This window comes from Phyllostomus hastatus, unplaced genomic scaffold (assembly GCF_019186645.2).
Source record: "Phyllostomus hastatus isolate PE091 unplaced genomic scaffold, TTU_PhHast_1.1 phas_contig_495, whole genome shotgun sequence".
Taxonomy (NCBI): domain Eukaryota; kingdom Metazoa; phylum Chordata; class Mammalia; order Chiroptera; family Phyllostomidae; genus Phyllostomus; species Phyllostomus hastatus.
This window is the reverse complement of record NW_025333895.1, coordinates 9445042-9459774: the sequence shown is the minus strand read 5'-3', so window position 1 is coordinate 9459774 and position 14733 is coordinate 9445042. Positions and strand designations below refer to the sequence as shown.

Genomic DNA, 14733 nt, shown 5'->3' with positions numbered 1-14733 from the left:
GGGCTTGGAGCTGCAGGAGGCGACGTCGGCACCCATAAGGTGCAAGTCGGAGGTCTAACCAGGGGACCTTCCGGTTCCGCCGGCCCTGACCCGGCAGCTGGCCGTCCGGAGGAGCCCCCCCCCGCCCCCCACCGCGGCCGGGGTTGTGGACATCTCCCGGAATTCACACCGGGGCTGGGCCCAGGCATGAGCAGATGGGCTGCCCTCCACCCACCCTGCTGGCTCTGTGCTGCCGCACCGAGGCGCCAAGCTCTCCGCAGGTACCTGGGGCCATATGGTCCCCAAGCCGGACTGGGGCCTGGAGCTTCTCCCGGAGACTCCTGGCCGACCGGCTCCCACCCCACCCAGCATCTGGTGTCAGGCAGGTGGGGCTCCCAGCCCCGGACAGGTAGGCAGGTGGCAACTGCAGCCGTGTCAGCCCCTCCCCAGCGCAGTGTGCAGCCAGGGAACATTCTAGCTGGACAGAGGAGCGGGTGACACACACCCCTGGCTCCAAAGGGTGGTACCTGTCCTGTTGTGGGTCTGTAAGACTCAGGCCCTGGGCAGGTTGACAGTGTATTGGCCTCCTCCCCGTGTTCATGGGCCCCACAGGGACGGTCAGCCTCACAGGCTGTGGGCTAAGGGGAGTCCCTGCCTAGCAGTGGGGTGCCTGCCCAGGGACTGCTGGCCCATGGCCCCTCTCCCCAACCCCAGGTTCAAAGCCTAGGAACAGAAATTGAGGGAAAGGGAGGGGACACCCAGCCACCACCCTCCCACCGGGTGGCTCAGCCTGCCCACCAGGAGGGGCAGCTGTAGCATCAGAGCCAGAGGGGAGGTTTCTGGAGGGGGCAGGGAGGTGGTCAAGGCCAGGGGCCTGTGGCAGCCAGCAGGACACACCTGCCCTCAGAGAACTGGCCACCCCCCACATATTCCTGGGGGGCCTGGGGCAGACATGCAGGACAGTGGCCATACTGGCCCAGCCTGGACAGCACGTGGCTCTCATGGGAAGTCCTCCTACCCCAGGGGCAGCCTCCCCAGTGGGAACAAAGGCTCTGGCCCAACAGCAACCCAGGGCGACGGGGGGCAAGGGGCCTGCAGGCTGCCCTGGGAGCCGGACGGCAGGAAGCGGCACGCAGACACGCAGTAAAACAAGAGAGCTTTATGGTCGGAGATCAGTGTGGAAGGAGGAAAAGGAACCGGGGCGCCGAGGGAAGACATCCCGGCCCTGGACAGAGGCGCACCGGCACAGGCGCAACGCTGGGCGCGGGGCCAGCGGCTGTGGAGCCCGCGGGAAGCTGGGCCGCATGCGGGAGTCCGGGCAAGCAGGGGCTGGGCGGCGACCACGGCACTCCCGCCTCTGTAAACAGCCTCGCCGGCGCGGGGCCTTAGTCCCTCCCTGAGAAGCCGCGGGGCGGCGCTGCGCGGAGCAGCGAGCCCGGCAGGGCGGCCGGCCTAGAGCTCCTCGTAGTCCCCGCCCCCGCGGAGGCGGCCGCCCGGGGCCCCGCCGCCCAGGAAGGCCTCCAGCTCGTCCACCGCCGTCCTCTCGCGCCGCCGCCGGCGCCGGTCCTCGCGGGGCTCCTCCTTGTCCTTGCCCTTCTTGTGTTTGCTCCTCTTCTTCGCAGCCTTGTCCTCCTGTGGGCGCAGCTAGCGTCAGCGGGGCGCCGGGACCGGGCCCGCCACCACCCGGCCCCTGCGGGGAGGCGGCGTACCTCTCGGCCTTTCTTTTTCTTCTTCTCCTTGGATGGCGGCTTATCTGCACGGAGGGGGCGCCGGTCGGCTCAGCCACCACTGCAGGAGCCGCCCCCTCCCCCACCCGCCCCCTGGCGCCGCTGGGTGACAGGCGCAGCTCCACCTCCACTCCAGGGGACAAGCCTGGGAGGTCCTTGCCTCTCCCTCCCTCCCTCCCTCCCTCCCTCCCCAGGACCAGCTGACACTGCGCCTGGGGCAGAGCTGGGCTCACGCGGGCCAGGGAGCCATGGAGACTCTCAGGCCCGAAGAAGGCCAAGCCTGCGCGTGGGCAGAGGGCTGGACTCAGGGTGCGCGTGGGCTCTCCGCCGGCCCGCAGCGGCGCCACTCAGCGCCTCCTGGGTGGACGCCCGGCCAGCCCCCAGCCCCAAGTGCCCCGTGTCACCGGAGCACAGACGGACGCCAGCCCGGGCTGGGGGGCAGGCAGGCAGGCGGGGGCAGCTCTCAGGGAACTGACAGCCAGCTTGCTGGGCCCTGTGGCGCGGCCCTGCTGCTCCGAGGACACCCAGGGCGAGAAGGGACAGAAACGCGCCCCCTGGCGGGGCCGCCCCAGGGTGCCCGGCCTCAGCTACCTTCACCACTGCTGGCCTTGTGGCCGGTCTCCTCCAGCCCCAAGCCGAAGAGGTCCACTTCGTCCTTCACCCTGAAGGACGGAATGCGGGGCTTGGGGGGCGGGGGCGGCACGGCGGGGCCAGCGTCCTCGTCCGTCTCGTCGGAGGGGTCCTCTCGCACCGGGAACTCGTCCTGCAGGCCAGGGAGGCCACCTCGTCACCCCTGCGGTCAGGCTCTGCCACTTCCTGGGCAGGCGACAAGCCCCCTTGAGGGGCCGCCCTCGGCCCAGGTCAGGGGCGCGGCGACGCCCGTGCGTGGCAGCCCGGATGCTGAAGCCCCGGCTCCGTCACCGTGGAGGGCACACAGGCCCAGGCCGGGGGGCTGCGCGGGTGGGGCTCTGGCCCCCGAGCTCCCAGCCTCTCCCGTCCCGGACACGGCCTCAGGGCTCCTCACCGCCCTCGCGGGCACGTCCAGGTCACTCTCGAAGTCAGGGTCGTCCATGACGAAGGACAGCATCTGAGCAGCGATGGGCCCCTCAGGGTCGCTCTCCGATGACGCTGCTGCTTCTTCCCCCTTCCTGTCCCTGGGCCCCAGAGCGGCGCCCTCGGCGGGGGGCCTGGGGAGCTCCGCTGCCCTGGGGGCCGAGTGCCTGTGCGGCCTCGGGGCCTTTGCGGAGGGCCTATGGGAGGAGGAGGGGTCAGGGGCCTGTGCCCGCCCCTCCCCCTGGAGCCCCTCCCCCTGGAGCCCCTCCCCCCTGGAGCCCCACGTACTGGGTGGTCCCGGGCTCGGAGCCCTTCTGGGAGGCCGGCGCTGCGGCGTCCTCCCCGGGGACAGGGCCCGTGGGTGGCAGGGGCCCGCTGGGCGGCTTATCTTCGAGGTCCACGTCATCCTGGAAACCTGCCACCATCGGGTTCCCTCCTAGGGCCTCCCCGTCACTGCCAAGGAGGGACGGGGGGCCAGAGGTCACGAGCACGACTAGGCCCCCCGCCCAGGACCCTCTGGCAGCCACCAGCCCTGGGCACCAACCGGGGCTGCTCCCCCGGGCGCGTGTTCCCATGGGGACAAACGGGGGGGGGGGGCTGACGGGGAGGGACCGGAGCTTGAGGGAGGGCCCACTGTCTCCCTCAGAGTGTGGGGGGAAGGGCGGGGGCTCACAGGTGGGCGCGGGCACTCGGGCGGGAGCATGCTGCTGGCTTCGGTCTCTCGGGTGCATTTTTACGGGGACACAGACCCCGTCTCGGGCTCGGCACCAGCAGGGAGCGTGCGGGTGGGACTGAGTGCCCCCTGACCTGTCGCTGTCCGGAGGGACCTTGGCCTCAACTCTCCTGTCATCCCTCGGGGCGGCCACATCGTCCAGGAAGCTGTGGTCCAGGCCGTCGGCGGGAACAAAGTCCTCCACGTCCCGGACCTTTGCTGGAGCCTCGGCAGCTGGGGCTGGATCTGTGCCCGCGGGACGGGATGCAAGCAGGGGCTGGCGTGGGGTGGGCCGACAGGCTGCCCGCCCAGGAGGAGGAAAGGGCCCCCGTCCCAGTCGGGGGGAGCCCACGGGGCCCGGCAGATGGTGCCGTCACACCCGGCCGCCCACGCCCCCCCTCCGAGGCGCCGCCCGGGAGGGCCCACCTGGGGCAGCAGGGGCCGCCTCGGCGGCGGCCGGCGCAGTCCCGAACAGCCGGGAGATGATGCTGCGCCTCGGGGCGGGGGCCGCGGGGTGCGCCGGGGGCAGCGGGGCCTCTGCGGGGGACGGCGGGGAGGGGCAGGCTGAGGGGACGGGCTGCGGGGTGCTGGGGCTGCAGCTGCCCGTCGACTGGGCGCTCAGGAGCACCCCCGGCGACTGGGAGCCGGAGGACGGGCTCTGCCCATTGGCCGCCGGCGGGGACGAGTGGCCGCGGCTGCGCGCCTCCATCATCTCCAGGAAGCTGGGGGGACACGGGGCGGAGGTGAGCAGCCCGCCTCCCGCTCTCTCCCTCTCACTTGGGGGGACGGCCGGGTCCCCGTCCCCCGGCTCAGCAGCCCACCCGCCCTCCCGCCCTCCGGAGCACCCGGCGGAGGGGGGGTCCCACTGAACACTCAGCCCGCTCGCTCCGGACAAGAGCTTGCTCTGCTCTGAGTATTTCACGGCCGACACCAATACTCGGGAGGCCCGGGCCAGGGACAGACGGGGCTGCTGGCCTGGGGCCCCGCGGGGCCGTCCCCACCCCTCCCTGCAGCGGGCCCCGGGGCGCCTCCCTCGGAGCCCCGCCACTTCCGGGCGGAAACGAGCGGCACTTCCGGACACACGCGAGGCGCCCGGGCCGATGGGGCGGCGGGACGCACATGCCGTAGTTCTGGTCCTCGGTCTCCTGCTGCACGGACAGCTCCTCCAGCGTGGCGTCCATGTCCAGCTGGTTGGTCTCCAGCTGCCGCAGCAGCGTCTCCCGCTGCGGGAGGAGGGGCCGACTGAGCACGCGCCGCCCCGGCGACAACCTCACCCCGGCCCCCAGTCCCCGCGCCCCCCGCCGCAGGTGCAGTGCCGCGGCCGAGCCCTGGGCGTGGACACCCAGCACGTCCCGATGGCCGGCACGACACCTGGGGTGCTCGGCGTGGCCACGATGACGACAAGGACAGGGACAAACCCCCGTCCACACAAAGCGCCCCTGAGGTTCAGGGCGCCCCACACGGGCTGAGAAGCACCTGTGGGGTGGGGTGGGGTGGGGTGGGGGGCTGGGGAGACACCCCCTCTGGTGTCAGGCCCACCCCCCAGCTACTGCGGAGAGGCCTGGTCCGAGGGGAGGGCGGCCGTCCCCACCTGGGTGGTCAGGGGAGCCGGGCCACCTGGGACATGTGTGGTGAGGGGGGACAGGCACGAGGGCCACAGCAGCGCCACGCAGGGGCCGGCGCCCAGGCTCAGGGGAGGGGCCGCGTGTGCGGTTCCGTCTGCGACGGGCGCCCGTGTGCCCCTGCGGCTGCATGGGGCTCAGAGACCGGGGTCCCAGGCCGCCCCGCAGAGGGGAGGGGGCTCGGGAGCGGCCGCTGCAGCAGGCTGCCCGCTGCGCTGGGTGGGGGGCACGGGCCAGGGCCCACCTGGAGCTGCAGGAATGGGATGTTGAAGAACTTGTGAAGGTACTTCAGGCCGAAGCTGTTCTTCATGGAAGACTCGGCGTAGCGGAAGTAGGAGGAGCCCGGCGGCCTGCGCTCGGAGAGCAGCGTGAGACTGTGGGGCCGTGCTGCCCCCGCTGCCTCCGAGGGGCCCTCTGCGGGCGACCCCCCCACGTGGCCCTGGCCCCCAGGCCAAGGCCCAAGCCTCAGGGGCCCCGCTGAGCCGGGCGCTCCCTGTGCTGGGCCCGTGTGGCCACCTGCCCCGACCTGGTGCCACAAAGCCTTCACCACCTTGGTGCTCGGCCACGTGCCCCGCCCCTCCCACAGCCCTGCTGCCCCTCCCCGCGGGCCATGCCCCCCGGCCCGGCCCCCGACGGTGCCCACCTGCCCAGGCCGTCGATGAGGCCGCGCACGTCATCCGGCAGGACCACACGGTGCTCGCCCATGTCCCGGTAGTTGCCCAGCACGCACACGGGCACGCGGGGCGGCACCTTGGGCAGCTCCCGCAGAACGTAGGCGAAGGTCCTGGGGGGGCGGGTGTGGGGGGAGGCCTGAGCGCCCCCACTGGCCGCCCGCCGCCCCACCTTCCCCGGGCTTCACGCCTCCCACAACCCACAGACCCCCCGGCTTTGCCCCCCGTCAGCCGCTCACGGGTGCCCGCCCCGCGCCGCCCTCACAGTCAGTCACACGGTGACCGATGGGAGAGTGAGTGACAGAGGAAGTCGGACGAGCAGTGGACAGTGCAGCGGGCACCGAGCACGCAGCCTGGCCCTGCCTCTCCTGTGTGCACGCAGGCGGGCTGACCGGTGCCGGTGCGGGCTCCGGCGGGGGCCCTGGCAGGCGGCTCCTCGCCCCCTGCCCCACACCCTGCGTGCTGAGCCTGCTTGGGGGCCTCCCGCTGAGATGGGTCTCGGCTGTGCGTCGCCCCAGCACAGGTCAGAGAGCACAGGGGGGACCCTGGGCGCCCCCGATAATGGCACCACTGATTCCACCCAACTTTAGAGTCTTTTCAGGGAAAGCTGTGGAAGGGCCACCAGCGCCCCCTCCCCAGCCCACGTCCACACGTGGGAGATGCCCAGAGAGTCTGGGCCGGGCTCCATGCGGCTGCGCTGCCCCCGGCTGGCCAGCGAGGAGTGTTCGCACTGTAGCGACGCCGGCGGGGCCACGGCCGGGGGAGGAGGAGGCTCCCCTAGGGCGGCGGAACCGACCGTGCCCTCACCACTGCTTGGTGATGTCGAACATCATGACCACGCCGTGGCAGTTCTTGTACACGTCCAGGAACTCGGCGTCCAGGGCCATCTCAGCCTCCGCCTGGGACGGGAGGGGGCCGGCGTGAGGCGGCACGGAGGGCGGCCCCCGGAGAAGCCTGACTCAGACGTCCACCGTCTGCAGAGCCTGCGGTGGCTTCCTTTTCGGAGAAACACGCAGACCGAGCCCCCAGGGGCCACGCTCACGCCCACAGGGGCCGGGGCCGCGGTGTGAGGGCGTGTCCTGTGCTTTAAGGACCCGAGGCCTCTGTGACAGGAACACCCACTTTGGCTGGTTCACCCAAGTCCCTCCCGGGCCCCTCGAATTCCCCATAAGGTCCGACGGGGTCGCTGGCGCTTTGCCAGCTGGGGCAGGCCCAGCCACCCCAACGCGGCCGGGGTGGCTGCAGTCCCAAGGGCAGCTGGGACGGGCAGGCAGGGGGGCCTCCCCCACCGCCGGCCCCAGAGGCAGGGCCCCGCCTACCTCCTGGGGGTCGTTTTCCATCTTCAAGCCGTCGCCTCGCTTTTTGCATTTTCCTTTTAATTGAAAGACACAGAAGTGACCAGGTGGACCCGCGGGGCCCAAGCACGGCCAGGGGCAGCCTTCCTCGCACCCCCCTCCCCCACACACGCCAGCCCCACCAGCAGTGGGCAGTGGACGGACTGGAGACCCCGGGAGTGGGGACCCCAGTGAGGCTCCCTGGGGGCTACGGCTGCCCCGGCCCCACCCCGACCCAGAGAGAGACCCCAGCGGGCTGCCGGCAGCAAGGCCCCCTTGAAGGCAGGGGGCCAGCCCCGGGGCGCAGAGGGCGCTCGGGAGGCCGCCCCGGCGTCCCCGCCAGGCTCAGCTGCAAACACGGCACTTCCTTCCAGGGCCGGCCAGGCCCGAGCCCCGAGAGGGCGCAGCAGGGCAGCCCAGCCCCAGGCCAGCCCCAGCCCAGCCCCAGCCCAGCCCCAGAGCTCACGGAGGCCCCGAGCTCACGCTGGGCACTGGTGACCCCGCGTGACCAGGAGCCTCCCCGGCACACACGGCGGAGGTGCTTCTGAGAAGGGACCGCTGTCACCCGGGAACCCCAGGGTGCCCTGGGCGCGGAGCAGCTGGCCAGGCAAACAAACAAGCAAACAGACAACCTCCCAGGACAAACTGGGGTTCACTCAGCGGAAAACCAGCACCTGCCCCTTCCCACAGCTTCTCCCGGACCCGCCCCCCGCCCTCTGGCCCATCCGACAGGTGTCGACAAGCTGGGGCGGGAGCGAGAGGGCCGGCCCCGCGGGTGAGAGCGCTGTGTGAAGGCCTCGGTCCCTCCTGGCCCCCACCCCCGCCCGCACCCCCGCAGAGGCGGGGCAGCAGCGGCCCAGCCCCAGGTGGACAACGGCAGCGGCCGGCCCTCCCACGACAAGACGCTGGCGGCCACCCCCTGCGCGGCGGGCAGAGCGGCCGCCAAGGGCGACGGGGACCCGCGACGGACAAGGACACAGGGGACCCGGCCGGGGGACCAGGGACAGGGGCTCTGCCGCGGGCAGGGCAGCACGGCTCACCTTTGTCCACCACGTCCCACACCTCCACTTTGACCACGTCGTCGGTGGCTGGAACGAGAAGGCGAGGGGACTGGCAGCCGGCTCCCGCCCGCGCGCGCCCCCTGCCGGCGGGGAGGCCACGGTTCCCAGGGCAACCCCAGCGCGCTGTCCGCCGGCCCGAGCCCACGGGCGGCAGGGGCGCTGACCCCGGATGCCCACGCCCGGGGTGGCTCCTCGGTGTCCTGCGGGGCTGCCCGCTGCCCTCGGCAGTGCCCGGGGGCCGCCAGGCGTGTTCTGTCCCTCAAGTCCTTCGGGGACAGGGACTTCCAAAGCCTGAGGCAAGGCCTGCAGCGCGGCGGGGGCTGCTCCCCGGACACCGCCCCGCCCAGCCACAGCCTCGCCCTTCCGAGCTCTCCAGGCCCGAGGGTGGGGCCTTGGGGCAGCACCCCCGCCGAGCCCCTGCTGCCCTGCCCACTCCTCTGGGAGGGGACTCCAGGGCGCCCCAACAGTGACTTCAAGGAGAGCCGGCCAAGGAAGGACGATGGGCGGGAAGCCCCGCCCTGCCAGGGCAGCCGCCGCCCCGCCCCACGTGCCCGCCGGCCTCACCCTTGTAGCTCCAGTGGATGCTGGTGACCTGGATCTCCTGCGTGGGGATGTACTCCTCCACGAACTTCTTGCCCTGCAGCCGGTGCCACAGCGCAGTCTTGCCCGTGTTCCTGTCTCCGCGGATCACTATCTTCACTGGCGGGGGAGGGGGGCGGAGATCAGGCGAAGAAACCGGACCGGAGCCGACCCCCCCGCCCCAGAGTCTGCGCGCTGGCCCTCTTCCCCCAGACCCTGGCCTGCGTGGCTGTCCAGCAGGGAGGAGCCAGCGGGGACGGGGCACGGGGGCCCACAGGCCCACTGGAGTCCAGGGCTGCCGGGGGGCCGCGCCTCTGCCGCTCCGGTCTGCCGTGCAGGACCCGGGAGGCCCTCCTCGCGGGCGGACCCAGTGGTGCCCGCCCAGACCTCAGACTCACGGGAAAGCGTCTCTCCCAGAGCTGGCTCCAGCAGGGCTCATGCACCCAGGGTCAAGGTCAGGCTGCTGGCGCCGGGCGAGCCCGTTTCCCAGATCCCCACGGCTCGCCCACAGCCTGCTTCCCTCAGCTCTTCGCGTTCAGTGCGCGGCCCTGCTGGGTGCCAGGCTTTCGCAGGCCAGGCGTGGACTCGGGAGGACAGAGCAAGGCCGGGGAGAGCCCACCCCACCCTGTGCCAGCGGGACACGCCGGGCAGCGGTGCGTGGGGTCAGAGCCGCCGCTCCACACAAAGAGCAGGGGCTCCAGCTGCCTGGAGAGAGGCAGCGTCCAGCTCCAGGCGCCGAGACCCGGTCTGCTCTGGGAAGCTGCGGAGGAGGGCGGGCAGGCGGCTGCCGCCTCGCAGACTGGGCGGAGCCTGCGAGGACCAGCACCAAGCCGGCTGGGGGAGTGCCGGAGCGCCGACAGGTGCGGCCTTCTACCACGCGGTGCAGGGGCTTTCGTGTTTAAGATTTTGTTTATTTACTTTTAGAGAGGGGAAGGGGCTGAGAAACTTCCATGGGCTGCCTCTCACACGCCCCAGCCCCCAGCTGGGGGCTGGGCCTGCTGCCCAGACGTCTGCCCTGACCTGGAATCGAACCAGTGACCTTCTGCTGTGCAGGACGCCGCTCAGATCCACTGGGCCACACGGTCAGGACTGTGCAGGGCTTTTTTTTTTTTTAATTTTTAAAATTTATTTATTTTTAGACAAAAGGGAAGGGAGGGAGAAAGAGAGGGAGAGAAACATCAATGTGTGGTTGCCTCTTGAGTGACCCCTACTGGGGACCTGGCCCAGGACTCAGGCAGGTGCCCTGACTGGGAATCGAACCTGTGACCCTTTGGTTCTCAGGCCGGCACTCAGTCCACTGAGCCGCACCAGCCAGGGCTGTGCAGGGTTCTTGTTCCTCTATCTGCCTGGTATATTTCTATTCTTTGAATAGTAACTCATACGTTTTTAACATTCACATTTGCTCTAATCAAGTCCAAAGTTAATACATCTTTGTCTTCCCCTTAAATGAAGCAAGGATTTTCAAACGCTTCCCTTCTGACCAGCTGCACCCTGGACGATGTGCCCACTTCTGGGACTTGAGTTTCTGTGTCTGTGTCCCCACGGCCACCGTCACTGCCAGCACTGGGACCACCGTGCACGCATGCGCCCGTCCTGGCACATCGCTGCCCTGGGGCTCCCAGGCCGTCCGTCTGGGACTGACCCAGCCCAACCGCAGCTGCTCCTGAACCATGGTTCGCGTGGTGTGGAGCGCCAGGCGGACCGGACTGTCCCTGAGGCCACCCACCCCCCGCTGCCTCCCTGGAGGCAGTCTTCTCACTCTGGCCACTTCCTCGTCTTCCTTTTCGGTCCTGAAAATGTCCAGCGACATGTCCAGCTGCAGAGGGTCTGGACAGACACCTCCCAGTCTCACGTGCCCCACGAGTGACGGGAGGACCCCGGTCTTCTCCCCAGGGAGGCCTCCTCTTCGTCCTCGCCGGCCTTCCCGCCGGACACCTGCCCAGGACACCCGCTTGGCTCGGCACCTCGAGTCCCACTTCAGTGGACCCCTGCGCTGACCTCTCCTCTTAACGACCGGCCAGGCGGTCGCCGGCCCGGCCCTCTTCCACGCGGGCCTGTCTGTCCGGGGTCTCGGTGGGGTCTCCGAGTTGCCCCCTCTTCCTCGTCAATTCGAAAAACGTTTTTCTACCCTCCTCCAGCTTTGGAGAATTTGAAGTTTTATTTTGTCCCAAAGTGAAGTCATTTTAAAGTTTGATGTTGACTCATTTAAGTTAATTAAAAGAAATCCTAGAACGCTGGAAGTAAATAAAATGATCTGGCTTCATCTGATAAACAAAAGTAACTAATGCTTACTCTTAACAAAGTCAAATCAACCTCAGGATCCCAGACCTTGGCTCACATTAGCTAAGTGAGCGATTCACTTGGAAAACCTTCAAGTTCACCCGGAAGTGGTGAGAGCAGCCCTTTACTTAAGCAGCACGCGGCACCCTGGCTCCTGTGGCTGTGCACTGAGCACTGAACTTCGAACCAAAGGTCACAGGTTCAATTCCCAGCCAGGGCTCAAGCCTGGGTTGGGGGCCAGGTCCCCAGTGGGGCGTGTGAGAGGCGACCACACACTCATATCCCTCTCCCTCTTTCTCCCTCCCTCCCCCCTCTCTAAAAAATAAATAAATAAAATCTTTACATAAAAAAAAAAAAAAGCAGCATGTGGCGAACTAGCTGGTTCCCCAGACGGACAGCCAGCAGTCTCCCGCCGCCGCAGCTCTCCTCGGTGCAGACCAGGCGCGGAGGGTGGGGCTCCGCTGCGGCCGGGACTCCTTTCACCCAGACTCAGCGCCGACGCACCGACACCCCCACACACGCCCTCAGAGTGAACGTCACCGTCCCCCACACTGAACGGGAGAGCGCGCGCGGGCTGCCCGAAGGGCAGGCGTGCAGCCCCTTCTGCAGGGGACTCGCTGCACGCGGGTCGCGCGGCAGACTCCCAGCGGGCCCCTGCTCCCAGACAGCCCGCCGCCAACACAGCGGTGGCTTCTCCACTCGGAGCCCTTCAGGGCTCTGGTCCCCAGGGTGCCTGGGGGCGGGGGCTACAGGCCTGGCCTCCCGCGCTCCTCTCAGCCCTCGCTGTCCTGGGCCCGGCCCTGCCCTGCGACCTGCGGGACCCAGGACATGACCTCTGCACCCTCCCCGTCGCACCCTCCCTACCTCCTGCCCCACCGCGCTGCTCCGGTCACCCCACCTGACACTGCCCAGGCTCCCTCTGGCTGGGCAGGCCCCACGGTCGCGCCCTGTGCTCCACCCCGACCCCCTGGAACGCAAGCCCGCGAGGCAGAGGGGCGGCTGGGTTTTCGCGGAGCAACACCGCACACGTGTGCTGAATGAATGAGTGTTGGAGAAGGGACGGACACCCACCAGGGACACGTGGCACGTCGGGGACAGCAAAGGCCCGGTGACCCGCGAGTTGACTCCACGGAGGCAGCCCAACTCACTCGCCAAACGTGGCTGTTTCTCTCCTGAAGCAAAAGCTCTGTTGCCAGGGTCAACCTTCCGAAAGGTTTCCAGCGAGGAAGCGTTCCAGCCCAGTCTAGACCCGGCCCTGCGGCCGGGGCCAGGACTCGGGCCGCCCTCCGTCCGGTGGCTTCGCTGCACGGCACGGCCGACACCGCGGACAGACCGCGTCCCGCTGCCACAGAAGGCGGACCCAGTCAGGTCACACTCTTCCTTCCACTCGACCAGCAAACGACTCCCCCACCACAGAGGGGCCGGTGTCTCGTCCAGGCTTTGGTTCTGATTTGGCCCCGACGCCGGGCCCTGGGCACGTGCGCCAGGAGTCACTTCTCATCGCCACTGCGACGTGGAGCAGAGTGGCTGACCGCCACGCCCCGGGAGGACAGCGTATCGTGAGAAATGTACACTCGGAGGTCCACACTCACCAACAAAAGCCCGGAATCTGCGACTGTCCCGTTGCTGGCTTGCTGCTCTGAGCTAGGGACCTTGGGACACGGACACCAGAGACACTGCCCCACTGACTAAGGAAGGAAAGCACGCAGCTGGGAAACTGCTCCTGCTCACTGTTCGGGTGCCGGGCCCGCTCGCCTCTCGGCTGCACCTCAGGCCCCCACCCCGACCCCTCCCAATCTCACCACCTTTCTCTCGGGGTCAGTGGTCGGGAGGCCAGACCGGCCCCCACTACCTGACCGGGGCGGTTCTTCTCCGGACCACCCCACTGCCCCCCCCACTAGGGGGCGTGGCCATCAGGGAGAGCTTTCTGGAAGGTGAATAGTTTCCAGGTCAAATTTCCAATGGACTGAAAATACATTGAAAGTAATACTGTAAGTACTAGACTTAAACAAGGAGTGCAAGCGCAGACTTTAAAGATTTGTGAAATACATACGTGGTCTCACTCTCCTGCCCCCCCCCCCCGCTAGAGAACTCCGTACACAGTGAGAGTGGGTCGCGTCGGCAACCACTCTCTTTCAAACCCGCACGGAAGCCTCTCCAACCAGTTTCTCAACGCCGCGCACCGCGACCAGGACACGTCGCCACGGCCTGGACGGCTCCCCTTGGAGGAGCAAAGGGGGAGAAAGGCCCCACTCCTGGAGCACCTATGAAAACGCTCGGCAGGGAACCGCGTAAAAGCAGGGAACATAGGAAGCCTTTAAATACTGCTGGGAAAGAGCCGGCGAGACGGAAAACCTCAAACGAGGTCAGGAAGACAGCATCCAGGAGCTCCACCGTTTACATAATTTATAACAGGCCTGGAAACGGCCGGCGCCCCGCGGCAGCTGTCACCCGCTGCTCTTCCCACAGGGAAAGAGCGGTCTGGCACAGACCGGCGAGAGTCTGTGCCCTCCGGAGCTTTTCCCACTGCGTCCCATACAAACGCTTCTTTTAAAAAGGGGGTGGGTAGGAATGTGTGGCGTCGCTGATATTACGTGTCCAAAGATCCCAGAGCGCGCGTCCCACCCGAGCCAGCAGGATTCCGCCGCCCCTCCGCAGGTGACCCCAGATCACGGATGGAGAGCTCGTCACCCTTTCAAAGTGTCACAGACCACAGAGCTCTTCCCACGTTATATAAGAATCCCTGTCGGACGAGGTCACCTGGACCCGTCGCGGCGCCGCAGAGCGCACAGGGAACGGGGACCGCCTGGGCCAGTTTCACTGTGCGAACCAAACACAGGTTTCCTACCCGGCCAGCGCTCCTCTGGAAGGACCCACGGTCGGAGGGCACCGTCGGAGGGCACGGTCGGAGGGCACGGTCGGAGGGCACGGTCGGAGGGGAGGGGCCCGCCCACCCCACGGCATCAAAAGAACGCGCTAAGGCACCCCCGACGCGCCGGCACATCCTAAAACATACGAACAGGGTCTGCCACGATCACCGCGCAAACGGCGAGGGGCCCGAGGCGCGACAGGCCCCTCAGCGCTCCGCGGGCCGGTTTCTGCCGAGTCCCAGGGGCCACGGCCAGGGCGCCCCACTCCCCACGCCCCCGCGCCCACTCACTGTTGTACTGCACTCCCTTGGCGAAGCGCCGCTGCAGCGCCTGGTTCATGGACTGCAGCCCGGCGGGGATGTTCTTCTCGCGGCCCGGAGCCTGCTCCGACCCCACCAGCTTCTTGAGCGCGGAAAACATCTTCCCGCTTCCGTGTCCGAGCTCGGCGCGGCTGGCGAGCTCAGCGGCGGCGGCGGCGGCGGCGGCGAGGCGCGGATCGCACCATGCCCCGCGTCCCGGTGGCCGGGCTCCTGCTTCGAAGGTCTCTCGGGGGCTCAGCCGCGGCGACTCCGCTCCGGGCCCCTCGGCCCCCCGCGCAGACACCCTCCGCCCGCCAGCGCTGCCATGTTGGCGCCCGCTCAGCGGGACGCGCGGCTACGGGGCGCCTCGAGGGCCAAGGCAGTGCGGCGGCGCGCATGCGCCCGGGTCCGTGCGCGCGGCTACGGGGCACCGCGAGGGCCACGGGAGTGCGGTGGTGTGCGTGCGTGCGCGGGGCGGGGCGGGCGGAGGCGGTCCCGGGGGGTTTCAGCTTAAACCAACGCTTCGGCCGCATCTGCCCTGAGGCC

The 14733-nt window shown here is 68.8% G+C and overlaps 1 protein-coding gene across 1 annotated transcript; it reads right to left on the bottom strand.

Annotated features, from left to right (window-relative positions):
- Nucleotides 1–1123: 1123 nt before the first annotated feature.
- Nucleotides 1124–14563, bottom strand: RABL6 (RAB, member RAS oncogene family like 6). Its single transcript, XM_045846316.1, has 15 exons — nucleotides 14179–14563; nucleotides 8724–8858; nucleotides 8139–8186; nucleotides 7084–7136; nucleotides 6572–6663; nucleotides 5737–5877; nucleotides 5338–5443; nucleotides 4591–4694; nucleotides 3898–4193; nucleotides 3567–3717; nucleotides 3048–3212; nucleotides 2731–2956; nucleotides 2298–2469; nucleotides 1689–1732; nucleotides 1124–1611 (listed from the first exon to the last, which is right to left on the bottom strand). The coding sequence occupies exons 1-15, from the start codon at nucleotides 14306–14308 to the stop codon at nucleotides 1432–1434; spliced, it is 2043 nt and encodes a 680-aa protein (XP_045702272.1). The 5' UTR covers nucleotides 14309–14563; the 3' UTR covers nucleotides 1124–1431.
- Between the last annotated feature and the right edge of the window lie 170 nt (nucleotides 14564–14733).

Coding starts and splice junctions, on each gene's coding strand:
- RABL6 (XM_045846316.1), bottom strand. CDS start 14,308: ATGTTTTCCGCGCTCAAGAAGCTGGTGGGGTCGGAGCAGGCTCCGGGC. Junction 5,444..5,736: donor CTCATCGACGGCCTGGGCAG/GTGGGCACCGTC, acceptor CTCCGAGCGCAG/GCCGCCGGGCTCCTCCTACT. Junction 3,718..3,897: donor GGCGGCCCCTGCTGCCCCAG/GTGGGCCCTCCC, acceptor CCGCGGGCACAG/ATCCAGCCCCAGCTGCCGAG.